Source organism: Pelobates fuscus, chromosome 3 (genome assembly GCF_036172605.1).
Source record: "Pelobates fuscus isolate aPelFus1 chromosome 3, aPelFus1.pri, whole genome shotgun sequence".
NCBI classification, from domain to species: domain Eukaryota; kingdom Metazoa; phylum Chordata; class Amphibia; order Anura; family Pelobatidae; genus Pelobates; species Pelobates fuscus.
Window position 1 is genome coordinate 323,083,893 of NC_086319.1, and position 27,500 is coordinate 323,111,392.

Below are 27,500 nucleotides of genomic sequence, written 5' to 3' on the forward strand. Positions count from 1 at the left end.
ACTTACTAACATGGACTGGCTAATGTTTTTCAGTTTGGGAAAGAGACCATGGAATTCTCACACAAACAGGTTTATTCACAATATTTACCAATCCACCTTTTCTGCAAGACAGGAATTTATGAATAGACTATCTAAAGTCAAACTTCCAGGAAGAGAATAAATGGCGCCCAAAGTTGCAATGTAAGAATAGTTTTAAAAATACCTTTATTTCGTCATTTAAAATTCCAGGCTGCAACTCAACAAAGGGGGAAGTGCTATATATATTACACGTAGGTGTCTATGTTTTAGTGGCACTTCATCCAAGTCTCTGATGCTCTCTGATGAAGTTCCACTAAGCACAAAACACGTAAGTATCGTTGTAGCCACAGTCACCAGGGTCATTGATAGGTTCCAGAAAAACCTGGGACTAAATGACCCATATACTGACAGAAAGGTAGCTATATGTCAGGACATATTCCCGTCTTTCAATGTTATGTCCTGTTCTCGAAACCCATGAACACTGTGCTGCTGGTACTCTCCAGGATCTCAGTGCAAACATAGCTGGAGACAAGCACATAATGAACATCCAGCTCTTCAATGTGATCCCACCACACTACCTAATAGTGGGGTGTGCAGCAAAGTTCTGTTCCCAAGCATCCTTCTCCGAAAGTGACCATTAGACATCACAAACTCCCCTTAACTGGCCTGGTGGAGCACAATACTACTCATCTTCCCCCCACCCCTTCCCCCAACCCACCAGTATCCACCTTCCCCTTCCACAACCTGGATATCTAGGGATAAAGAGCTACACATCTAGACTTTAGCCCCAAAAGCCTCCCCTCACCCATGCCTATGGCTGTTACTATTATGCCTAATTTTCTGTGAATTTTTAAAACAATTTATGAAATCTGTCTGATTCTTTCATCTGTTGTTTTTTTCTGCTCTAACATTCATTTTTGAATACTCTTTAAATTTAGCAGACTTCTGCAAAAAGTGCTAAAACATTAATAAAGAAAAACGTCACTTTTTCATCACTTCAATATTAATGATCTAAATCTTTATGAAATGTAAGCGCCACTTTTCAGAACTCGAAAATATCTCCCATTAGTCCTAAACGAGACCCTTGGTAACAAACAGATTTATTGTGTAGAAACACAAATGTCTAGGTGTAAAAAATACTTTAACAACCAGCTAGGAATTGCAGTAAAACATTTATTTTTGAAACTCAATAAAATAATGCAAAAAAATAAATAAATCAGGGAGATGTCTTTATCTTAGTTGTTTGTGTACAGCTTCCCTAACAAATCTCTGTAGGACAGACGTGACGTGGGCATATTTCAAAGTAAAGAGGACTTTCATATAGGCAAGCACTGGGACTGCAGATCTCTTAATGACAGATACTAAATGGTGTGTGGGCTCTGGAAGCAGAAAATTATGGTTTTCTTCAAATACACTTCAAAAGGAAGGAGTTACAGGATGCTCCGCGAGAGCAGTCACACAGCTTGCCAATTCTAGGTCCTTGCTTCACGGCACATCTTTCACCAATGTCACACTGAGAAGAAACATGAAGAAGGAAAATATTACTCAACAGCATTAGTTGTTTGACATGCAAGATTTAATGAAGAAGTCTAAGGAACAACGGTCGCTACTCTAACTCCTCACAATTTTACTCCATAAACAGATTGAACAAACAGAGAAGAGATACAAGATACCTCAAAGTCAGCAGGAATGTAACTTGGATACACCAACAAAAATATAAAGGACAGTAGTAAAAAACAAACTGAGCCAAAGACATTATTACACAGTAAAACCTGCTAGAGATCGTGTCTTTTGGAGGAAAACAGACTGACCTCTAGCAGGTTTTAAAATTACTTTTTTCTTTTGAACTTTCAAGTTGTTAGATTTAAATTTTATATCTCCACTTACTTATGTGATACTCATATTTATGTATGTGGCACAGTTTGTTTTTTTACTACACGCACTCCATTAACTAGCCTACTCTAATACAATCCAATTTAAGTGCATTTGAATCTGAATTGTATCTATGCAATATGATAGCCACATGAGGAGTAGCTGCTGGTCTATATATTTACTTGCAATTTAACTGTCAATATAAAAATGTTTTATCATCGCTAATATGAGTCCTATGTAATATACATAATACATTTAATTCAGGTTACAGAAATATACCTATAGTAAGTTTGATGGGCTAATCTGAGGATGCCTGGTAATGTAGTTCATTTGTGTATGGATTAGCGAGCAATGAGATACTGCTTTTCCTGGTTGGGAACACAATCACAGCAATCCCAGAGGGGGAGAGGGGGAGAGGGGGTGTCTGATGAACACCTGGATGCCTATTCTTTCATTGAAGGGAAGTGAACTGAAAACTGAACTAACAAAATTAGGCTAAAAGAGACATAAACCCTACACTGTCTAAATCTTTCCACACATGTATATCATTCCAGATTGTTAGAATGCAAATAATTTACAATTAAATACAATTCATTTAGAAAGCAGCAATTCTGCTTGTGGTGATGGTAGATTCCAATGTTATGCGTCTGGTCAGTCTAAAATCACTCACAATAACTTCAGATAAAAGAGAATTACAGGTGGATCGTAACCAGAGCTATATTTCAGGACTTGTTCTTAAATGTACATTTTAGGACACAATTGCTTAAAACATTGCAGTTGATGGACACTAATGAATTATGAATTTGTGCTAACCTTTCTGTTAAAATGATAAAAAAGCAAAGTAGTCGTATTTTTTATATTTCTTTTACTCACAAAAACATAAAATAAGACTATTAATTATTTCTAAAAGAACATATTATCCAAACTAGGGCTACAGCATTAACTTAATAATACTTATAATATTTTTTTAGAAATGTGTTTTTTTTGAGAATGTCAGATAGAGACAAAAATAATAAAATTGGGTATGAGAAAATCATTGCTTTTAAAGTAACATAGTGAATGTTAGCAGTAACATGTATAAAATGACTCTTTTCTCTTTTAAAATTTTAAAATTGAATAATAGTAACATTAAGAAGGTGTTTACAAAATAGCTTACAGTAGGATTACAAAGGGATTATCTGAAAATAAAAAATCTGAATCCGATGGGAAAATACTTCATACATAAATATTTGTACACAGAAATATACAATATCGTATTATTTAAAATACTTCACTTACAAACCATAACCAACCATTGTGCCGCTATATATTGAGAAAATAGTTATTGTGCATATACAGAACAGTTTTTTTGAATCAACATTCATATATACACCATTAATTAGAAACCCGTGATGCAGCCACTGTTTTCTTATTACATAAATACATATTAGCCTAAAATGTACACAGTTGGTCTACAACACACAGTTCAGTGAACAAACCCCTCAGGGAGATCTAGTATTTGGCTGCCAGTGTAACAATATTAGAATGTGTATAAAACCTCACCAGGGGAATCTGAGCTCTCTTCTGATATAAAGGATATCTGTCCTGGAATTTTCCTAAAAGTTCTTCCATTGCCTCTACCTGAAAAAAACAAAAAAAAAAAACACAATGGTTTATTAGTTAGCCTACCAGCACATGCAAGAGTATCTACTTCATAGCCAAGGATCAGAAGTGTTTGAAGTATACTGAAACATGATCTTACATTGTATTTATTACCTGTTATGTATTACATTTATATATGTGTGTATATGTATAGTTTGTATATTGTATTTTTTGTAATATTGTATCCTATTGTATCAATGCAATTTTTTTTGTCCAAAGACCCAGGACATACTATAAAACGAGAGAAATCTCAATGTATCCATCGTGGTCAAATATTTTATAAATAAGTAAATATTAAGACAGAAAAGGCTCCCAAGTCACAAAATATACATTTATAACCTTATCCTTCTCTTTTTTTTTGCCATCGCACCTGTTAAATGTATTAATTAGAATACTGTTAATGTTCCAGAGCTTGGTTGGAGGCAATAAACACAGTGGCTTCTTCACTAAACAGTCAAAGCTGAATTGCACAATTTAGGCCACAATTGTCCAGTTAGAAAAAATCCTCCAATTCAACTTTTTTTCCCCCAACTTAGCTAATTTAGCCAAATATTTTTACATTTCAGTTTTCAATTTATCTCAGTGGATTGTTTAGTACACAAACCCTTTAAGTTTCTGTCATTTTGAGATTGAAGGGGGGGAAAAAACAAGACACTCACCAGCTCTTTCTCAGAGGAAGAGGGGGATTTTTTAACATCAAAATCTTCTGAGGACACTTCCCTGGATGGCTGTCCTTGGCACAGACAGGTAATGAGCAGGCTGGCACAGAGGACCTTGAAGAGGATAGTTGTACTGTCCATGGTCCTGAAAGGGCTTCTGCCTTGTGAATGCTGACGATCTCTTCCCTCACAGCCTGGTGCAGTAGGTGGTGATTCTGTGCCCCCATGAGCATGTTGCTTTTAAACTCACGCTGCCCCTCCCGCTCTGTGAGCTCAAACTGTCTCTAGCCAGACAGATACAGCTGAATCCTCCAATAAGGTTCACAGGCTGTGATCAATAATGGAATGCAGGCAGTGCTCTCCTGAAACACACTGCTTTATCTGATCCTATCTAATAATCATTAATTAACAGTAACACATTACAATCACCTGCTCTTAGTGATGTATTGAACACACACACACTGTTAAGAAAATATCCAGCCCTCAATTCATTTAGCTAAACTGGTGTTTGATAAAGGGTCTGAGGGGGATCTATTAAGGAATGAGGAATAGCAATTGGGCACTCAAATCCCAACTCTATATTCAAAGGGCTGCTGTTCTATAATGATTTTACTGTATGTTAGATTTCAGATTTTTAGCAGTAAAAAAAGAAAAAAATGTAATTAAAATGTCTAGCAAACTTAGTCTACCATGTCATTAGCCTTACCATGGTCAGTGTTTTTTTATTATTTATTTTACTTTTTTTTATTTTTTATTATTAAACTGTGCATTGTTGGGAATTAATCAGGAATTTGCAAGTTTAACACAACAATGTATGTGATGGAAACATAATTAACTTCAACATTTTTTTGATTCAGCAAACTGAGTATAGCTTTTTCCAGTGAAATATCATGGACCATACCTAAACCCTAAATGGAGGATATCTGTCAGTCATATTCACACAATTTACAATTGATAATAAATAATTGGTATAATGCCTTGCTCTGTGTTTTATAGCAGATGTGGCCAACTATTAGAAGAGTAGAATTAGACCTAAGCAAAGCATTATGGGAGGTGTAGTTGAGAGCAACCTATTGGCTTTCCCATTATAGAGAATGGATTTATCCCCACAGAGAGCTCTATCGAGGGACTAACGTTTACAGTTTCTCTCCTGTACTAGGAAATAAATGTGCAGGCACCCACTTATATTACTCCCCGGATATTAACTGAGGTACCATTGCTCAGCATCACCAGAGAAAAAGACATGCAGAGTTTTTGAATTGCTATGGAATTAAAAGTAAACTCAAAATCAATTTAAAATGTAATGCCAAAGCAGGCAACCTGAATCAATAGCTGATTGGGATCATTTTCCTTATTTGGCTATTTTATCCTAAAAATTTTAATTCACTTGCAATAACCAGCAATTCCCACTTTACAGAATAACCATTCCTGACCGCTCTCATTTCTTGTTGGACCCAGTTCCCAGGGAGGAGCTGTTTGAGGAATATTTAACAAACAATGCACTGATCAGAAATCCTATTTTAACCCCTTAAGGACACATGACATGATTCCCTTTTATTCCAGAAGTTTGATCCTTAAGGGGTTAAACTGATAGCTGTTGCATCAAAGCCTTGACAGTCTTCCTTCTTGTTGGACTGTATTATGATTATTTAAATCTGCATCGTTTTAAGTTACTAGAGGGACCTGGGAACATCCAGCAATGGGCTTCTTCTCTCAAATTCTACCTGTATGAGCAAAAATATTTAAACACACCTTGAAGTAACTATTGTTTTTAATAGACACAGGCTATTGTTCTACTATCCTCAGACTTGCATTGTGGGTAATTGTTCTCGTCTAGGCTAGTAAAATGTTAGAACATACTGCTAAGACATACAGATATAATTTTAGGGGAAAAAATTGTACATTTTTTTTTAAATATCATGCATTGATTAAAATATACTGAAACTGTGTTGTATTCATGAGAGCAATATTTTAATTAGACTTTATTTACATAACAAAGCATTGTGCTCTGTGTGTATAGCTTTACAATAATTCGTTTTTGCATACAGAGACAAAGCAGATAATTGTTTATTAAACGCATATGTCAAATTGTATGACTTGACTAGATATACTGCAACTGATTACATTAGCTGTGATTTAGTTTTCCAATTGCATGAGTCATCAATAAATAATGTGAGTAAATGGTGTCTAGTACAATGGTGTAACACACTAGTAAATCACTAATGATGTACAACATGTCTTGAAGATTGCCCATACACATTATATCCCTTAGAGATTTCCTTTATACTTTGGAAATTAAATATTCAACATTAAATGGTTTCATGTCTGTGAAAAATGCATACGTGCAGATTTATATATATTACATACATATATATATATATATTACACAAAATCCAGCGCACTCACTTCACCCACTAAACAGCAACTTCAATGTTGACAGATTGTATTAGTTTTGTAAATACACCTAATCTAGGCAAAAATAATGGGGGTTTAGTTACATTATATGATCATAGATTGCATAAGCCTGCCACCTGGGACTGCAGTACAAGGCTAGATAGTGCCCTGGGATGAGGCACCTCTGACAGGGAAGGGTGCAAAACCAAGGAGCTGGCTAGACTCCCAAATACATATTTGTGGGAGGGGCTTAAATCAATTCACTCCCATATATAAGGGACACCCCTTACCTGACTCATATCGCTTGAGGTCAGCATCAGAATGACCCTCCCACCCACTCCTCATTTCAACACTTTCTCTTTTCTTTCCATTTACTTTACTTTCTTACTCCTTGGTGGGCTCTCTTTATTTACAGGCCTACCGTATCGTCGGTCTCGGCACACCACAACCGACTTGCTCCCTTTATACTATCCTACGCTTATGCTGGATCCTTACTCCATATACGGCTATTTGCCCCTTACACAAATATATATATATATATATATATATATATATATATATATATGTAAAACCAGGGGGCTGCACTCACCTGAACATGCATAAATGGGGTGCTGCTGGGGGCAAATTTATACAATACACAAGATCCAGGGCACTCACTTATCCACTAAACAGCAACTTCAATGTTGAAAGATTGTATTAGTTTTTTAAAAACACCTAATAATGGGGGTTAAGTTTCACACACACAGGCCAATATTCAGAGTCAGATTTGACAGGTAAATAACTCATTTGATAGTAGTTCAATTGTTTTTGTCTTGGGAGTCTTGGGAGATTCATCATGATTAATTTCATGAAGGTTCAATGAGAACAAATAGTGAAATATTGTTGGCATGAAATATCGGGATATAATTGAAATTTGTTTTATGTCCTATATTGGAAAATCGTCCTGAAATGTGGTTTTAACAGGATAAGGCTATTGCCCATAAAGCCAGGACCATAATGGACCTCCTAGGACAACTGTTCAGAGGGGGGATAATTTCAAAATATTCCCAGAATAATTGGCCGCTCTGTTCGCTCAACCTTTCAGCTTCTGATTACTTCCTGTGGGCACATCTGAAGGAGCAGATGTACGTGAACAGACCGCGTACACTTGAGCAACTTAAGGAGAATATCTGTGCATAAATTTGAGCGCTAAACCCTCAAACATCAACTAATGTTATGAACAATGCAATCAAAAGAGCTTAACTTTGCAAGGCAGCAAGGGGCTCTCATTTAAACAATGTCATCCTATGTACCTATTCAAACAAATCTCCATATGTTAAGCATTCATTGTATGTAATATGATTGAAATTGGTTGATTAATAAAAATAAAACCAGTCTTTGCATTTTAGCCCACCCTGTGTGTGTGTATATATATATATATATATACAAATATTATAATTTCACTCCTGAAAAGTTCCGATAAATCTTGCCTTTGGTGCATCCAACGTCCCAAATGTACATCAAGCGATAAACTGGAGCGCTCAAAAGGACTTCTCTATAGTGTATTTATTGTGAAAAAAGTTTACAACAAAGTGTAAAACATCTTAATCAACGTTTCGACCCCTCAGGGTCTTTTTCAAGATCTTGAAAAAGACCCTGAGGGGTCGAAACGTCGATTAAGATGTTTTACACTTTGTTGTAAACTTTTTTCACAATAAATACACTATAGAGAAGTCCTTTTGAGTGCTCCAGTTTATCGCTTGATATATATATATATATATATATATATATACACACACATACATTTCTCTTTTGTAAATCATTGCCTGTTCTTTTGAAACTATGATTTTATTGAAGGGGCACTCAGGGCAGGAATAGACCCATTATTGTAACGATAATGCATTTAAAAATATATGTAAAAAACAATGAATAATAAATCTCAGTAATTAAAGCTAAAAATAATGCCTTAAGGAGTCATTAATGACATCACCATCTATGTACTAGAGAACCAGCCAATTGGTTCAGTTGTCCACACAGACAAAACATTACGATCACCCTAAACCATATCCTAATATTTTCAAATTCAGAAGAATTTATACAACAGACGCTTCAGTCAGAGGCCACTCTGCTTAACAGTGATATATTGCACGGACCATACACAAATCCTGAGGAGGTCAATTACTTGGTCTCACACCAAGAGCAACATGAATACACACTATCTGCCCAAGCTTCTAATATGCAATCAGTGGGCTAAAATTCTATTCCCATAATTAGCTACTTTGCAGTAATTCAGCTATAGATTGCTGCATCTTCTAGTTCTCTCTTCTGGTGCATCAGCCTCTAATGTTCCAAATGACCCAAGTGGACAAACCCATAAATCTTCCCTACTCAAATGGACGTTATAGTTGATTGGCTGCAAAGAATGCATAGAACTTGTGTCCATGTGTAAAGTATGATTCTGTATGCTCATTGCCAAGAAAGCAATAAAGGCAATTACTGATTATGCATATATTCTGGGATAGCAAGTACGGTAAGTATTATACTTTAGATAAAGAGTTAAAAGCAGAACAGATTCTGCAAGATACAATGATATCTTGCAATTAAAATACATGTTAGACAATTAAGAACTTAGTTGAACACATTACATTGGGAAGACTCAGGTGAATAGAAATAAGATATTTAGATGGTATTCTTAAAGGCAATGAAATGTATTTCCTTCCATTGACAAGAAAGGCCTTTGTGAAGCTCCCCATTGAGTAGGTTGACTAGGCCTGGCCACAGGCAGATTTACAAACAGGAATTGCAGTTATCTGCCTACAAGCACACTGTTTGTGAATTTTTTTTCCTTATTATTATTTGTTGCTATTGTCTGATTAACGCTGTTGTCAATTGCCACAGTGGCAGATGGGTAACATATGGTGCTGCAGAACCTGTTTGCTGCAAGAGGCTCATGGTCTTGTGAGAAGTAAACATTGGAGGTAAGTCACATGTCTCTTTTATGCACTTTGCAAGAATACATGTGACTCTTTCTGACTAAAGTCCACAATGGCAGGCCCCACCTCAAACATTCAAGCAGTGCCTAGCAACGCAGTACTAGGTAGCAGAATTGCCCGGTTACTAAACTCTTTGGAATTTAGCTGGGCCTTCAAGGATATAGTTGTGGCATTTGCAGCTGACAGTGGTTGGTAGATTGGTCTGGCAAACCAACAGGGGCCTGGTTCAGTACTCAGATAAAGGACCACAGCATAGACCAGGCCCCTTATTAGAGAAAGGGAACATTTTGAGGTGAAGAAAACCTAAATTTAAATCTTTAGTTCACCACACGGGGTATAATAGGCAAAAAGAAGGTTCCTCCTTGTGTGACTTCAACTATCAAAAATAGTGAATGGGCGTCATGGTCATGGGCACCCACAGCTCATTGAACCGCAGGCTAGCCTCTCTGGTCCGTTCAAACAGAAGAGTCACAGTAGCTCAGATTGCTGAATTAGTTAATGCTGGCCATGATAGAAAGGTGTAAAAACACACAGTGTATCGCAGTTTGCTGTATATGGGACTGCAAAGGCGCAGACTGGTCAGAGTGCCTATGATGACCACTGCCCACCGCCGAAAGGGTCTTCAAAGAGGACATGAGCATCAGAACTTAACCATGGAGCAATGGAGGTCTGATAAGTCAAATTTTCTTTTAGATCAGGTGGATGGCCAGGTGCATGTGTGTTGTTTACCTTGGGGAAGATATGGCAGCAAGTTATGCTCAGAGCAATGTTCTGTTGGGAATCTTGGGTTCAAATTTCTTCTATTTTGGCACCTAGAGATTTTTGCAGACCACATACCTTCTTCATGGGAATGGTGTTCCCTGTTGGCAGTCCTTTTAGCAGGATAAAGCACCTTGTCACAATTCAAAAATTATTCAGGAATGGTTTGAGGAACATGACAAAGAGTTCAAGATGTTGCCTTGGCCTTTAAATTCTCCAAAATCCAAATCCGATTGAGCATCTGTGGGATGTGCAGGAACTACAAATGTGATCCATGGAGGTTGAACCTCAGAAATTGCAGGACTAAAAGAAGCTGTTGCTAATGTCTTGATGCCAGATACCACAGGACATGTTCAGTCCATGCTTCCATGCATCAAAGCTGTTTTGACATTACGAGTGGTCCTACACGATATTTGGCAGGTGGTTTTAATGCTGTGGCTGATCAGTGTATGTACAGTTGTGCTCAAAAGTTTGCATACCCTGGCAGAAATTGTGAAATTTTGGCATTGATTTTGAAAATGTGACTGATCATGGAGCAAAAATTTACGTTATTGAAGGATAGTGATCATATGAAGCCATGTATTATCATCTAGTTGTTTGGCTCCTTTTAAAATTATAATGATAAGAGAAATCTCCCAAATGGCCCTGATCAAAAGTGTACATAGCCTTGAATGTTTGGCCTTGTTATAATCACACAAGGTGACACACACGGATTAAAATGGCAATTAAAGGTTTCCCACACCTGTGCCTTTTTAAATTGCAATTAGTGTCTGTGTATATATAGTCAACGTGTTTGTTAGCTCTCATGTGGATGCACTGAGCAGGCTAGATAGTGAGCCACGGGGAGCAGAAAAGAACTGTCAAAAGACCTGCATAGCAAGGTAATGGAACTTTATAAAGATGGGAAAAAAAATATAGCCAAAACCTTGAAAATGCCAGTCAGCACTGTTAAATCACTTATTAAAAAGTGGATCTCTTGGTACCAAACCAAGGTCAGGTAGACCAAGAAATATTTCAGCCACAACTGCCAGAAGAATTGTTCGGGATACAAAGAAAGACCCACAGGTAGCCTCAGGAAAATTACGGTGTGGTTGTTTCAAGGAGCACAATACGATGATACTTGAACAAAAATGAGCTGCATGGTTGAGTTGCCAGAAAGAAGCCTTTACTGCACCAATGCCACAAAAAAGCCCGGATACAATATGCCCGACAACAACCTGACAAGCCTCACAGCTTCTGTAACACTGTAGTTTGGAGTGACAAATTTGGAGTGACAATTTGGAGTGACAAAACCAAAATAGAGCTACATGGTCACAACCATAAGTGCTGTGTTTGAAGAGGGGTCAACAAGGCCTATAGGTGAAAGAATACCAGCCCCACTGTGAAGCATAGTGGTGGCTCACTGATGTTTTGGGGGTGTGTGAGTTCTAAAGGCACGGCAAATCTTGTGAAAATTGATGGCAAGATGAATGCAGCATGTTATCAGAAAATACTGGCAGACAATTTGCATTCTTCTGCACGAAGGCTGCGCATGGGACACTCTTGGAATTTCCAGCATGACAATTACCCTAAGCACAACGCCAAGTTGACCCTCCAGTGGTTACAGCAGAAAAAGGTGAAGGTTCTGGAGTGGCCATCACAGTCTTCTGACCTTTAAATCATCGAGTCAGTCTTGGGAGATCTCAAACATGCGGTTCATGCAAGACAACCAAAGACTTTGCATAACCTGGAGGCATTTTGCAAAGGCGGATGGGCAGCAATACCACCTGCAAGAATTAGGGGCCTCATAGACAACTATTACAAAAGACTGCACGCTATCATTGATGCTAAAGGGGGCAATACACAGTATTAAGAACTAAGGGTATGCAGACTTTTGAACAGGGGACATTAATTTTTTTTCTTTCTTGCCATAAGGATGCAATAAGGATGTTGAATTCTCTGCCTGAAGAAGTGATTTTATCCATACAGATGTTCAAACAGCACCTAGATGCATACTTGCAAAAACAGAATATTCAAGGATATAATTTTTCAATGTAGGGTAATAGCTGCTTGAGCCAAGGATAAATTCTGGGGTCAAGAAGGAATTTTTTTCCTAGTTTGTTGCAAAATTGGAAGCACTTCAAACTAGATTTTTTTTTTGCCTTCTTTTGTGTCAACAGCAAAAAACAAATGTGAGGAAGGCTGAACTTGATGGACGCAAGTCTCTTTTCAGCTATGTAACTATGTTTTGTTTTATGAGTGTGTCATTCTGTTATAACCTACAGTTGAATATGAATCCCATAAGAAATAAAATAAATGTGTTTTGCCTACTTACTTGTGTTTTCTTTAAAAATGGTACATATATTACCAATTCTCCAAGGGTATTCAAACTTTTAAGCACAACTGTATACACAATCTACATTTAATAAAATGGACAGGCTAAATTATTAAGACCTGCAGAGCTCAGGACATAGGATTAAATCACCTTTGGCTCACTTCTGGATTATGGTTTTAACTATTTCATAACCACTACAACTAGTTCTAGTGCTTCTGGTAGCAGGAGTATCCTAGTGCCTCCATGACTAGTAGTCAAACTGTTTGTAAACGGTTTGATGGTTTTACCTTTACAATGAAGGAGGGCACCAGGGTACACCTGACACCATAAGCACTAGTACAGCAAGCTTGGTGTGTTCCTATAATATTTTAGAGCTGTAAGATCCTATGAGCTGTTTTATTATATTAAATGTATAGCATATGACTGTTTATGCATCTTCCTGCATTTTATACCACTCCATTACATCATCCCATGCATTTGACATGGTCTTAGATGGTCTATTGTCATATAATGATTTGTTGCAAGTCAGCAGGTGGTAATGAATGTAACTTAAAGAAAGATCATTCATAAATCAGAACTAGAACATTGCTATCTGTGCTTATTTTAAAACAGTTATTTAGAGCTGCTAAATATTGGACTGATTTAAAAAATTCTTCTATGATAAATAGATACGGTATAACAGTATATTATTGAATGTTTTTAAATGAGTGAGCCTTTTTTGAAACTTCTGATTTTAGCACAGCTTTAATAACACATGTCAACAACCGTCAAAGAAACATCAGAATCATATTATGATTCTTAATATCAAATCTCATTTTAAAGCCATTGCCACGCACATACAGCTCTGTGTGTGCAAGTCGTAGAAACCACAATCTCTATGTTAGAGTCTATCTGTAATCAGACAAATGACGAAGCATATTAGTGGCATGATATTCCAAATGATGTATGCTTCAATGATGAAACAAACACCCAGAAGAGATCATGTAGGAGCTATCTCCAGGCAAGTTCTTCTAAATCCATTCAAGCACATTATAGGGATAATTAATGCATCCAAGGACAAACAGCAGTGGTAAGCACTAAGACATTTATAAAAAGCTATTCTTTAAATTTCAATTGATAGTAGAGATAAACAAGAAATGGAGTTATATAAGTTTCATATGTCTAAGCCATCTTTTGTAATGAAGGATTTTATTTTGTTTTTTTCTTAAAGAAATAATCGAGAGTGAGTTTATAATCTCAATACAATGTGACGTCAGATAAAAACCATTCGGCCCATCTAGTCTGTCCAATTTTCTAAATACTTTCAGTATAGTCCCTGGCCTTATCTTATAGTTAGGATAGCCTTATGCCTATCCCACGCATGCTTAAACTCCTTTACTGTGTTAACCTCTACCACTTCACCTGGGATGCTGTCAGGGCCGGTGCAAGGATTTTTGGCTACACAGGCGAAGATGCATTTTGCTGCCCCCCTCCCCAACAAAAAAATGCATCTTCACCTTTGAGTCTCGTAGCCCCCTTTTGAATTTCTTACCCTCTTTAGTGCTTCATATCCCCTCTCTTTAATGCCTTGCTCTTTTGTTTCTTACACCCTCTTTAGTGTGTCTCTTACAACCCCTCTTGTTTATGTCTTACTTCCCCACCAGCCACATTCTATGTCTATTTCTTCCCCCAGCCCCTTTCTGTCTCTTTCTCCCATACAAACATAGATAAATGGGCAAAAATACATATATGCACAAAGACACAAAAATAGAAACACACAATCATACAGGCATACAGACCGTTATTTAGGCACACAGTGACAAATATATACAGACACACAATCAAACAAACACATGCATACAGACAGTCAAAAATCTACACTTACAGGTAAACTCATATAAATGCAGACAGACTGTCATACAGAGACATACAGACACATACAGTCATAGAGAGACATAAAGACACAAGCAGTCACACATGCAGTCACAAGTACATATTTGCATCTCAGGCCAGCGTTTATGTATTTGAATGTAAGCATGTTTTTGTATACAGTATGGAGTATGTTTATGTGAATGTAGGGGTGTGTTGTGTTGACGTTTGAATGCAGGGGTGTCTTTGTATGTAGTGTTGGCGTTTTACTGCTGAGATGTATGCACATTTACACAAACATTGCCACAAACACTGCGATACACATACATTCATATATATATATTTGTGTTAAGGGCTCATGATAGTACAGAAGATACAAACACTGATAAGTGTAGGATGGTATTAAAAGAGCAAGTCGGTTGTGGTGTGCCGGAACCGACGATGAGGTAGGCCTGTAAATAAAGAGGGCCCACCAAGAAGAAATGTAAAGAGAAAAGGAGTTAATAATGAGGAGTGGGTGGGAGGGTGATGCAGCGCTGACCTCGAACGATATAGAGCCAGGTAAGGGGTGTCCCTTAAGTAGGGAAGAGGTGTGTCATACGCCCCTCCCACAATTACAGGCCAAAAGGCCTTAATACTTGTGTTAAGGGCTCATGATAGTACAGAAGATACAAACACTGATAAGTGTAGGATGGTATTAAAAGAGCAAGTCGGTTGTGGTGTGCCGGAACCGACGATGAGGTAGGCCTGTAAATAAAGAGGGCAAAAGTAGAAAATCAAATTTATTACATACCAGCAATATACATACTTTAACCAGACATGTCTTGAAAGGCATTTCTTACTTCTTGTACCGGGTTAGGTATGTATCTAGAGTAAGCCGATGATTTAAAGCGCCCTAGTGACTTGATAACATGAACTGGAATGTTTGCACTGGATGCTGTGGAGGCCGCTCCTATGCGGAAGGAGTGGCCCGAATAATTAGCTGATTTGAGGCCCAGCTGTGTAAGTAAAGACCTGACGTGTGTCATAAAGGTGGTGGTAGTGAGTACCGAACCTTGGAGGCTGAAAGTGGTTGAGATGGTGGTTCGTTGTTATGCTGGGTATATGAGTCCAGTAGTTTGACGGGGCTCCAGCTGTTGTGAGTAGGATAGTACTTAACCTCTACTGAAAGTGCATGTTGACTGGTTTTGGAGTGAGGCAGAGTCAAGATATAATAGTCCATGTGTTTTGTTAAGTGTGAATGAAGTAGGATGTGAGTGGACTGTGTTGTGCTGATGGTGGTAAATTCTCTTGGTCTCAAGAAACCATAAACAAGGCTACGTATATGGCGGTTTTAACGATGAGGTTTGTGTTGTTGGCAAAGGGTTTAAATCTAGTGAATTGTATAAGTCTTTAGAAATATGGAAATCTATGGGTAGCCTCTGGGCCGTACGTGGGGGTTCGGATCTCTGAATACCCATAAGGATGTTCTTAATTGGTAGGAGGACACTTGATTTGTCTGGTTGTAAAGTTAGCATGTGATGTTGGATGCCTGTCAGATATGGTTTGATTGTGTTGTATGATAGTTTGAGTTTGAGGTGGCAAAAAGAAGCAAAGCCCAACCAGGATGTCACGATGAAAGGTTGTAAGATGTTGTGTTCAGAAAGGAATCTTTAAATCAAATGAAAGCTCTGTCGTAAGTTTCCCGGGTATTAGTAGACAGTGCTAATTGGGACAATGTTCTGCTATGTTGCATAATAGCATCTAGTCCATTACTAGATGGTGGAATAGTGGGGTGTTCGTGGCTGTGAGTGCGGCTGACGGGAGTATTTGACGAAAAGCCTGGAAATTAAAGAGAGACAAATTGTCAGCAGCAGTGTTACATACACCTGGAACATGAATACAAAACAAGAGAAAATTATGACATGCAGCCAGCCAAGTGAGTTTCCTCAAGAATCTCATAATAGTCAGTGATTTGGATCGGCCTTGTTTATAATGTGACAAGTTACTTGGTTGTCTGAGTAGCAACGTACAGACGAACCTGCCCATAAATGCACCCATGCCATGGCAACCGTCACGATGGGATATATCTCAAACAGAGCTGAGGTAGTGGAAAAACCCTCCAGGTCCTGAACTTCTGAAGGCCAGCTGCCCCAAAGCCATTCGTTCCTGAAAAATTGCTGCAAAACCTGTGGTAGACGCCGCGTCTGACCAAATGGTAGGTGAGGAGTCAGACAATTTTGGAAGGAACATGCTTTTACCATTCAAGGTGGTTAAAAAATGTCTCCACATAATTACACCTGCCGTGGCTTGGGTATCCAGGGGTTACCTGTGTCCATCATGTCTAAAAGTGGGAAACATGTAAAGGAGTTGTGAGATGAAAGCCCGACCTTGAGGTATGATGCGAATGGCAAAATTCAGTGACCCAAGCAGAGACTGTAATTCTTGCGGTTGCAAGTACCGAGTTGTATGTAGAGATTATGTTGATCAGAATGTTTTCTACCTTGGGCGTGGCAGGCTAGCTTGCATGGTGGCTGAGTCTAGTATGATACCCAGGAATGTGATGAAGGTATCTGGTCCTTCAGTCTTGGTGGAGGAGACTGGGACACCCACCTGTTCGAATAGACTGATGGTTTCTTTTAGGCTACTGGGAGGGGAAATATTCTCCTCGACCAGTAAGAAATCATCCAGATAATGTATAACTGTAGGGCATCTGGCTATATTTAATAAAACCAGCATAGGGTTTCGGCGAATACGTCGAAAATGGCCGGACTACTTTGGAACCTAAATGTTAAACGTGAGCAAAATAGTAGTTCCCTGCCCACTTGATACCATGCAGGTGACACAGTGTAGGGTGGATAGGCAGTAACTTGAAAACATTGTGATATCAGTCTTACTGAGCCATGCTCCGGCCCCTGCCTGCATGATAGCCGTAATGGCGTGATCTATGGTGGAATATTGCAGTGAAAATTCCTCAGAGGGTATGAGGGAGTTCAAACTAGGAGTGGCAGAGGTGTGAGGTGTTGATAGATCAATGATAAGTCTCTGTTTGTGAGAAGATTTCCCCGTGACAATACCGATGGGGTTTGTCTGCTATGTGGTGAACGGAGGGGACTGGAAGGGCCCCCATAGGAAGTCCTCTGCCACTTCCTGGCTATGAGTGTCTCCACCGCTGTAGGGTTTGTTGTGCGGATTGTAAATTAGGACATTCCAGGATTCCTGAAGGCATGTGTATGAGGCCTGTGTGAATCCTTCTGATAGACCTGAGATAATGAATTCCACCAAATGTCTAGATGGATGATGTGGCAGTAATGTCGTAAGTACAGAAATGTTTATTGATGTTAAGTATAGTTTTGGGATACATTTTATTTGGACACAGATTTAGCATGTGCCCTGAAACAGATGGCTGGAGAAAGTGATTGCAACTCAACCAGTGCTGGAGGGGTCGCAGCGGCCGACCCAGCCATGGTAAGGGGTGTAGTGACCGATTCCCCAGGGGTGATACTGGCAGGCTAACTAGGCCTGAAAGGCGAAAAATTAATCTTGTTTTGTGACAGGTGAGGCCCTGCTAGTTGCCAAGTGGCTATGAGAGGCTCTGTCTATGAGTTGGCGCGAGGGGTTATTGAGGCCACCTGTCGTAGTGGCAGGAATCGTAGGCCTCTCGGTGATAGTAAAAGAAAACAGGGGGAGGGAGTGACAGGTGAGGCCCTCTCTATAATATTGCGAGGCGGCTAACTCACGTGTGGCCCGATGGCGTTTGCCTCCGAAACGTTGAGGCGGGTGTTGGCCTCGCGGACCACTAAACGATAGGCAGAAATGCCAAGAAGGGAGGTACCTATTTGGGCCTATACCCCTAACTTGCCAGTACTCTATGGCCTAGAAGAATGAAACGTATGTGAACTACAACGTGAGCAGGCTTACGTACCTGGTAGTATGTATGAAGTTTTGAGATTCGACAGGTATGAAAACCTGGATAAACCTAAAAAGGGATAGAGTGAGAATGGATCCTGTGAGACCTGTGTAATCTGTATAGGCTGGGATTAGGGCTTCTAGCAGTATGTGTGGGAGGTGTAAAATCTATGAGTATGATAGTGACATGACTGCCCATGCTTGGTGACAAGCGTTATGCTGAGTCCGATACCTGGCAGCAGGGGATTGGCCGTGTAATGTGTATATATGGAAGGTGATCAGATGATATGCATGTCACTAAACTGATCTGGGAATGCAAGGGACTTTTTAATGTGAAGTGACAATATGCAGAATCATAAATGTTGCTGTAAAGTGACGTATGAATGTATGAACCAGAACGTGTGATTCAAAAACCGAAAGTCTTGTGAGACGTATATGCCGTGTTCTTGAATACTCGTGTTACGTCGTCTGAGTGTGTCAAGAAAGGGCCTGAGTTTGTAAATGCCATGTGAAATTATGTGAAATGACAATCTATGCAGAAAATGTTGTAACGTGACGTATGAGTGGTTGAACCAATGCGTGTGATTCAACCCGAAACCCTCTGTGGAAGGTAGGACCGTGTTCTTATATACTCGTGGTATATCGTAAGAGCATGATAAGAAATGGCCTGAATAGTTAGTGCCATGTAATCGTAATGTACATGGTTGTAATAACATCATATCTCCATTATACTCTTTGAAAATAGGACCGTGTCCTTGAACTCGTGGTATGTCGTACGAGCATGACAGAAAAAGGAGCCGTAATGTAGGCTAACCATAACAGTAATATACATGTAATATCTGCATTGTAAAATAAAATAACTATTATTATTAAAACCATATATATATAATAAGCAAACTGAAACAAAATAGACAACCTAAGATCGTGTAAAATAAGTATTTGAAAGTTTAACCGATTACTGTGCAGGAAACGTATGATTGGTTGGATCAGTACGTGTAATTCAACCCGAGTATGCATGAAAAGGAATTAAATCCTTGTGTCATGGTTAACAACAAAGAAATGAGGCCTGTAACGTAGGCTGATTTAATTGTAATGAAATGGATAATTATATTTAAAAAAAACAAAAAACTCCAGTAAGCGTGGGAGTCCAATGTCTATACAGAAATGTTAGCTGGTTTCATACCCTGATGTAATAAGTGATACCTTAAAAATAGCATGAAAATGGTCTGTCTATTTAACCAAGCAACTTTTTAACCAAATGTAAATACATGAAATGATGAAATGTAACTCACGAAAAAGATCTATGTGAATACATAGCAGAATAACCGAATCTTAGTATGAAGGGAAACAGAAGTTAGCATGAATAGCTTAACCGTGTGCATTTTAATGCGAACAGCAATCGTGCATAGAATATACTATGAATAAGTGCCGACCAGAAAACACAAACCGAAATGACAATCGTTTAAATGAAGCAAGGTTGGTTTTTACATGAAATGCAATAATGTCTGAGAAGCCTGTAGTACACTGAATGACCGGTAGGGGTCAGTGTGTAGGCGAAAATGCAGTGGTTCGATGGTTTGTACATGAAATGCAATAATGTCTGAGAAGCCTGTAGTACACCGAATGACCGGTAGGGGTCAGTGTGTAGGCGAAAATGCAGTGGTTCGTTGGTTTGTACATGAAATGCGATAATGTCTAAGCCTGTAGTACACCCAAAGACCGGTAGGGGGTTTAAACGAATGATATGCATGAACATGCAATGGTTTTAGAACAGACTTAGACAAAATGCAGCCGTAAAGTGAGGACCTGACCCGTGCATGGTGCCGTGGGACTGATGCCTGGCATAACGGGTAGGTTGACTTACAGTTTGTGAGTCACTTGGACACCATCCACGGCGATGGATTGAAGAAAGAAGGTGGTAGGCCGGAAAAGCCTGTGGCTGGATTCCTGACACAGCTCTGCTTAAAAAACCTCATGGAGTTATCAGGTAAAATGGCGTCTGGATGACCCGGAAGTGGAAATGATGCAGCGCTGACCTCGAACGATATAGAGCCAGGTAAGGGGTGTCCCTTAAGTAGGGAAGAGGTGTGTCATACGCCCCTCCCACAATTACAGGCCAAAAGGCCTTAATACATATATATATATATATATATATATATATATATATATATATATATTGGTACATATACAGATACACGGATTGACAACATACACACACACACACACTGACAGACATACACACTGACATACAGATACAAACACCTACACACAGAGACATACAGATGCACACACTGACAGACATACAGATACACACACAGTCACACACTGACAGACATACAGATACACACACACAGTCACACACTGACATACATACAGATACACACACAAACATAGTCACACACTGACAGACATACAGATACACACACACACACACATAGTCACACACTGACAGACATACAGATACACACACACACACACACACACACATAGTCACACACTGACAGACATACAGATACACACACACACACACACACACACACACACACACACAGTCACACACTGACAGACATACAGATACACACACACATACACATGCTAATCATATATACTTTTATAGCCACCCTCCTGTTTCCTACCTTTTGGGTGCAGGAGGGTGGCTTCCCTGGAATCCAGTGTGAGGATCTGGCTGAGGTAGTTGGGAGTTATGGGCTGATCTCCTCTCCCAGCCCCTCCTCTCTGCTCTCCAACCATGCAGATCCAGAGGGGGCGGTATTTCCAGCTCCTGCAAGGAGCCAGCCGGGCTGTGTGCTACGCGGGGAGCAGAGATATGACGTGTTCATATCCCCGCCCCCTACACACAGTCCGCGGCATGATGCAGGAAGGAATACTGGTCTGTGGGGATGCTGCTGCCGCCGCTCGGTCACGCTACAAGAAGTGACCGGCAGGAGAGGAGTGCTGTGTGCTTCTCTCCTGCCGGTCACCCGGACATTTGCGACCCTGGGCCGGAGCGCCCTAAGGCGGCCACCTGTGCCGCCTTATGGTAGCGCCGGCCCTAGATGCTGTTCCATGCATCCACTACCCTCTCAGTAAAGTAATACTTCCTGATATTATTTTTAAACCTTTGCCCCTCTAATTTAAAACTATGTTGTTGCAAATCTCTCAGTATCATTGAGTAACCACTCAATACAAATACACTTACTGAGGTTTAATTTGCATGGTATAGAGAGATAAAGCGGTGAATAATATAGAATGCAAGAGTAAATGGACAAAGCAGAGGAAAAAAATAAAAATGTCAGGTTTTACATGAAACTATCACTGCAAATCTTTAAGAAACATTAATCAGTTAACGCTTCCAGTTTGCAGGATGTGATTGGGCCGGTGGGAAAAGTGCGCTGGACTGTACAAGAGACTGGGGCTGGTGAGGCACAGCTATATGAGACTTGAGCAATAACACTCTACTGGGTATACTGTTTTGTTTGGTGAGCATAGGCTAAGCCCCTTCTTTAACAAAAAGCCTGTGGTTCCTCATCTCTCATTTATAATTATGCTTTTCCTACCTCAGTTTTATGCCTGTGTTTTGCTTTACATTCAAATTTCAGTTCATATAGGTGACATTATTTTCTCTCATTTATCAGCAATGAGACTGGAGTTCAGTGAGCCCTCCCTTGTTCATATCCTGGCCACACATGCACAGTATGTGGGGCTAGGTGTGTGTATGGGGGGGCTTACAATCCATAATCTGTAATCTTAACTATGAATATCACATGCATCTAAGCCCCCCTTAAAAGAATAGTCTAATCTTATTGTTAAAACGACAAACAAGGATGCTAAAGGGTCTCGAATAGAACAAGTCACGAGACCCTGAGCATCGCCTAGATATAAGTATGACTAGTAGGCAAATACTACGTAATCGGTACTATCTAGATAAACCCACAGTGTGTGAGGCTAAAAGAAATAGTGCCAGAAAAAATTAAAGCATACAAAAATGAAATATATACAGTATATCCAATATATACAATAATCGACTATACCGCCGATATAGATTATAGAGAAGAACCACTGCAAAATAGTCAAAAAGGATCTACACCATACAGAACAAAAATATTAAAAAGGGTAAACTTTACTTGAAACTAGTTAAAATCTGAGTGTCAGGTCCCTCAGTGGTCTCTATGACTAAACAGCACTCTGTGAGGCAGTATGCTACACATGCAAGTAGGGGCAAAAAATCTCCAATCAGGACCACTAATGGGTCACAAGGTTCCCCCTGTAAGCAGAAATCCCTATATATAGACCTCTTTAGCATAAAGATCTTAGGAATAGGAGCAGTCAATATGTGCCATTCGTCAGCCAGAGCAGTATATAGGTATCAGAGGAGAGAATATACATTGAGATGAAAATCAGTATATAATAGACTGATCATAAACTTAATAAAGCCTCTCTCCCTGGTAAACTAGCTAGACAGGTATAGTGATAGAAAAAGATAGATCAAAGCTTAATGCTTGAAAAAAATAGAGCTTAAGAGTGCTCAAGATCCATGATGCCCAATGCCCATATCAGATAAGTATAGGTAAATTGCCCGGTATAATGCCCGACGCGCGTTTCGGTGTCTATGTGTGACACCTTCGTCAGGGGCTAACAGTATGGTGGTTACACCAAGAAAAAAAGTATATACACTAAATGTGAAGAAAACGTATAGCTGAAAGTGATCCCAGGTGTACTTCCCAGCCACCTAAGAAAATATACACATATACAAAGAAGTGGAAATCACCCAGAATACGTATAAATATAATATATAATAGAATGACCTGTATTTAAGTAGACTCTCCAGGCATATGCTCTGTGTAAATAAATCAAATAGCTAACATAGCGTAAAATAGTATATTATAAAGATGTGAATAAATGTGATATGAATGCACTCACAAACGGATGAGATAATCAGGCCTTTCACCCACTCAGGGGTACTGTGATGAATATGAGATGTAATATCTTCCAACCAGATATGCAAAATAATAAAATCGGATATAGTGAAGCACGTTTAAAATAATATATAACAAATTTATTGGTCGCACTTACACTTAAGTAGTATAAAAACAGCGTGTCTCCAAGTTATTATGGACTCCTGGATGGATGTTTCTTCCAAAGTAACCACAGTAGGAGTCAGTACTTCTTCAGGGATGTTTTGGGGTTGTCCTTGTGAGTTTTTATAGCTGGTGTAATCTTTCAAATCATCCGGACAGCTGATAACTCCGCGTGCGTTCCATTCGTGGAACGCAAAAGAAGCGCCGAATGTCCGGGATTCTTAGTTAGTAGTTCCGGGTTTAAGGGCGCAAAAGAGTACCGCAACCTGCGAGGGACACAAAACATATGTCGAAAGCGCCTGAACGTCTGCTCAATCGAAAAATTCAAATTGGTGTGATAACACTAGAACCACCAATGTATATTAAGGATCAAGATATAAGGAATAAATATATATAAAAAGAAAATGTATATATATATATATATTTTATATGAATGTTATAGTTACAGGGCAGAGCTACTAAATGGCTAAATAAAAAATGAGAAAAATGTAAAACATCTATTAAAATAATTGATTAATTAAATAAAATAAAAATGTAATAAAGTAGACTCATTGATTCATTATACATATAGTGGTTTGATGTATCATACCAAAAAACTGTATATTATGTGGCTATATATATCCATTGATTTTTATAGAATATGATTATCCAACCACACACTAAAAAAGTGATAACCATTAGAGCCCAACATATTCATATGAACATGATCTATTTGTTATACATACGTAAATATACATACATAACTCATTATGAGAAACACAAAGAAACCACAGTTACTTAAATGAGACCTAATAAGGCAATTTCTTGATTTAATCCCAAATCTAAAGTTTTGAGATTGAAAAAACTCCTGCATTTTATCTCCTCCCCTCCATCCCAGTTGTACAGAGTCGATTCCAAAAGCCTGGAAAGTATTCCAACAAAACAAAGGGCATGAATTGCAGTGTTGTGGTACACTGTGATCAAGCCTATTTTTCTTTATATTGTTGAAATGTTCCAGGATTCTGGTATGCAGTTTTCTGGATGTTCGGCCCACATATTGGGCCCCACAGCCACATTGCAACAAATAAATAACAAAGGAAGAAGAGCAATGAACATGTTTTTTAATAGTATAAGTTTTTTTAGTATAAGTACCCACAAAATCCTTAATTTTCCTTTTTTGGTGTCTGCAAGTTGGTGGTTACAGCCTCATTTAAATACCTTGGGCGCCAAAGTAGTGTGCCAATCACCTGACGTGGAGCAGAGGGCTTACAGGTGAAAAACCCCTCTGTAATTGCGTCCGGTAGTATCGGCATGTGAGTCACATGACGAAGTATCACGTGATCGCGACTTCCTAGCCTCTCATTGGCTCACTTTCGGATTGTCGCGATTGGACGGCTCACATGTGGGCGGGGTTTAAACAGTTCCCCATGACGAGATTGCTCATGTTACAGCCCACAGGGCGTATTTTAAGGGTTAAGTCCGTGGAAGTTGATGGAGGTAAACTCCCATCACATCCAGACGGACATAGCCAGTCAAAACTCATACGGACTGAATTTATTAAACAGACATAGAGTCTGACCATAAATATAGGTTGTAGTAGCCTTCAGCACAAGAGTGATCAGTGTCAAATGTATAAGATCACTCTAAGGGTTATATTTCCATTAATTCAAAATAATCAATTGCATAGCATTGAAGTATAGATGGCATAGAAGTATATAGCAGGTCACAATTGCCAATGACTACTACATGACACTGGATGTGTCAATTTATTGATCAATCCATATGTAGATCATATTTATCTACATGCCCTAACAAGTGGAAAAATATCAAAACAGGTGAATACAGGTAATCGGTATTAAATCAATGAAGAGAGGGGTATCTAGATGGATGTAGAAAGAGCTACTATAGCCATGAATAGCGTAGGTTGTGTATCAGGTGTATATACATATGTACAAAATAGGTAGTCAATTTGACAAAGAAAGCACTGGTTGTAATCAGTATATTAATCCGAGATGAAAGAAGTATAGGAAAACCCCTCATTGAGACCCATGGGTGACAGCGTCTTAAGCTTGTAGATCCAGAAACTCTCCCTCTGTAGGAGTTTTTTATCCAGATCACCTCCCCTTGGTCCCAATAAGTATTTTTCTATGCCACAAAATCTGATCCCGTCTGAGGATCCACTGTGATGGAGTTTCAAATGTTAAGAGACTGGTGTGTCAATCAGTCTCCTGGGATTCACCGAGTTCACATGTTCTCTTATTCGTAGTTTAAATAAGCGAGATGTTTTTCCAACGTGAAGTTTCTTGCAAGAGCATGTGAGTAGGTACACTAAACCTTTTGATTGACAGTTAAAAAAGGTTTTAACCTCAACGTGTTGGGAGTTAGAGGAGTCTTGGAACGTTTTAAAAGGTCGACGTATAAAATGGCCAGCTTCGCACCTCCCACATTGGTAGGTACCTACCACTGGAGATTTCAACCTAGTCGAGGTATGAGGTGTATTTTTAAGGTGACTAGGCACTAGGATATCCTTCAAATGATGTCCTCTTCTTGCTGTGACAGATGCATGGGGTGTAATCACTTTGTGAATGTGTGGATCTTGGTGTTGTAGGGGCCAGAATCTTTCCAAGATCTTAATAATTTGGTTCCAACCAGCATCGAAATTTCCTATACACCTGATTACATCTTGTGATGTTTTTGGATTACTATCTTCTGATAGTAGATCTTGCCTATCAGTGAGGATTGCCCGTTTGTACGCATTTTTGATGCATCTGTTTGGGTAGCCTTTTTGTTTAACCCCTTAAGGACACATGACATGCGTGACATGTCATGATTCCCTTTTATTCCAGAAGTTTGGTCCTTAAGGGGTTAACTGGCTTTGAAGGGTTTTTGCTTTTAGTTTGAAGTCATCAATGGTAGAGCAGTTACGTCGAAGGCGTAAATACTGCCCTATGGGAATACCTTTTTTAAGGGGTGAAGGATGATGACTCTCCCAATTAAGCAAATTATTAGTCGCTGTTGGTTTGCGAAATAGTGTAGACTTGAGATGTCCATCATCTGTCAACATAATATTAATGTCCAAGAAATTAATTCTCTTACCGCCCACTTCACTTGTTAGTCTTAAGTTAATGTCATTCTTATTTAACGTCAACACAAATTCCTGGAAGAGGGCTATGGTGTCTGTCCAGATTATCAAGACATCATCGATGTATCTCTTCCAGAGTTTGATGTGTCTCGTATAACTCTGCATTTCTGTATTGAACACCATAGTTCTCTCCAGCCAGCCCAGGTGGAGATTGGCATATGAGGGGGCACAAGCCGTCCCCATAGCGGTTCCCCTAATCTGGTGGTAGTATTTACCCTGGAAGATGAAATAATTATGGGTCAGAATAAATTTAATCAGGTCCAGCACAAAGAGGTTATGTGAAGAGGAAACTATTGGTTGTACATCTAGAAAGGCTCGAATATGTTTTAAGCCTACATCATGTGGCTATATGTAAAGTGTTGTGAGTTTGTGTTTGAGTGACAGTGTGTTTGTGTGCAAGTCAGTGAGAGTGTGTGTGTTAGTGAGAGTGTGTAAGTGACACTGTTTATGTTATTGAGAGTGTGTAAGTGATACTGTGTGTGTTAGTGAGATGTTCTGCATTCCTCCCTGTCACAGGTGCCTCATCCCAGGACCCTATTTAGCCTTGTACTGCAGAGAACTCAAGATGGAAGTATTTCCCCAAGTGAGTAGCTCATTTAGTAGACAGTTGGCTGTTAGAGTAGGACCTGCCAAAGATGGGGTACATTGACGTTGTGGCAGGCTTATGCAATGTATGATCATATAATGTGACTAAAAACATTATATTTTGCCTAGATTAGGTGTTTGTAATAAAACTAGCAAAATCGGTCAGCACCAAAGTAGCTGTTTAGTAGATAAGAGAGTGCGCTGGATTTTCATTTTTAATGTGAGAGTGTGTAAGTGACACTGTGTGTGAATGTCCATGAGTGTGCAAGTAACAATGTCTATGTCAGTGAAATTGTGTAAGGGACACTGTGGATGTCAGTGAGTGTGCGTTACTGAGTGTGTAAGTGACAC

The 27,500-nt window shown here is 39.1% G+C and overlaps 1 protein-coding gene across 1 annotated transcript; it reads right to left on the reverse strand.

The window, feature by feature from the left end:
• Positions 1–1,171: 1,171 nt before the first annotated feature.
• On the reverse strand, positions 1,172–4,428 carry LOC134601204 (cocaine- and amphetamine-regulated transcript protein-like). Its single transcript, XM_063445660.1, has 3 exons — positions 4,191–4,428; positions 3,433–3,510; positions 1,172–1,531 (listed from the first exon to the last, which is right to left on the reverse strand). Exons 1-3 carry the CDS (start codon positions 4,329–4,331, stop codon positions 1,424–1,426), a joined length of 327 nt encoding a protein of 108 aa, XP_063301730.1. The 5' UTR covers positions 4,332–4,428; the 3' UTR covers positions 1,172–1,423.
• Between the last annotated feature and the right edge of the window lie 23,072 nt (positions 4,429–27,500).

Bases quoted from the DNA above. Each gene is read 5' to 3' on its own strand.
- LOC134601204 (XM_063445660.1), bottom strand. From the start codon at position 4,331: ATGGACAGTACAACTATCCTCTTCAAGGTCCTCTGTGCCAGCCTGCTC. The intron at 3,511-4,190 runs GTGAGTGTCTTG...TGTTTTTTTCAG, and splicing joins CTTCCTCTGAGAAAGAGCTG to GTAGAGGCAATGGAAGAACT. The intron at 1,532-3,432 runs GTGAGGTTTTAT...GTTTCTTCTCAG, and splicing joins AGAGAGCTCAGATTCCCCTG to TGTGACATTGGTGAAAGATG.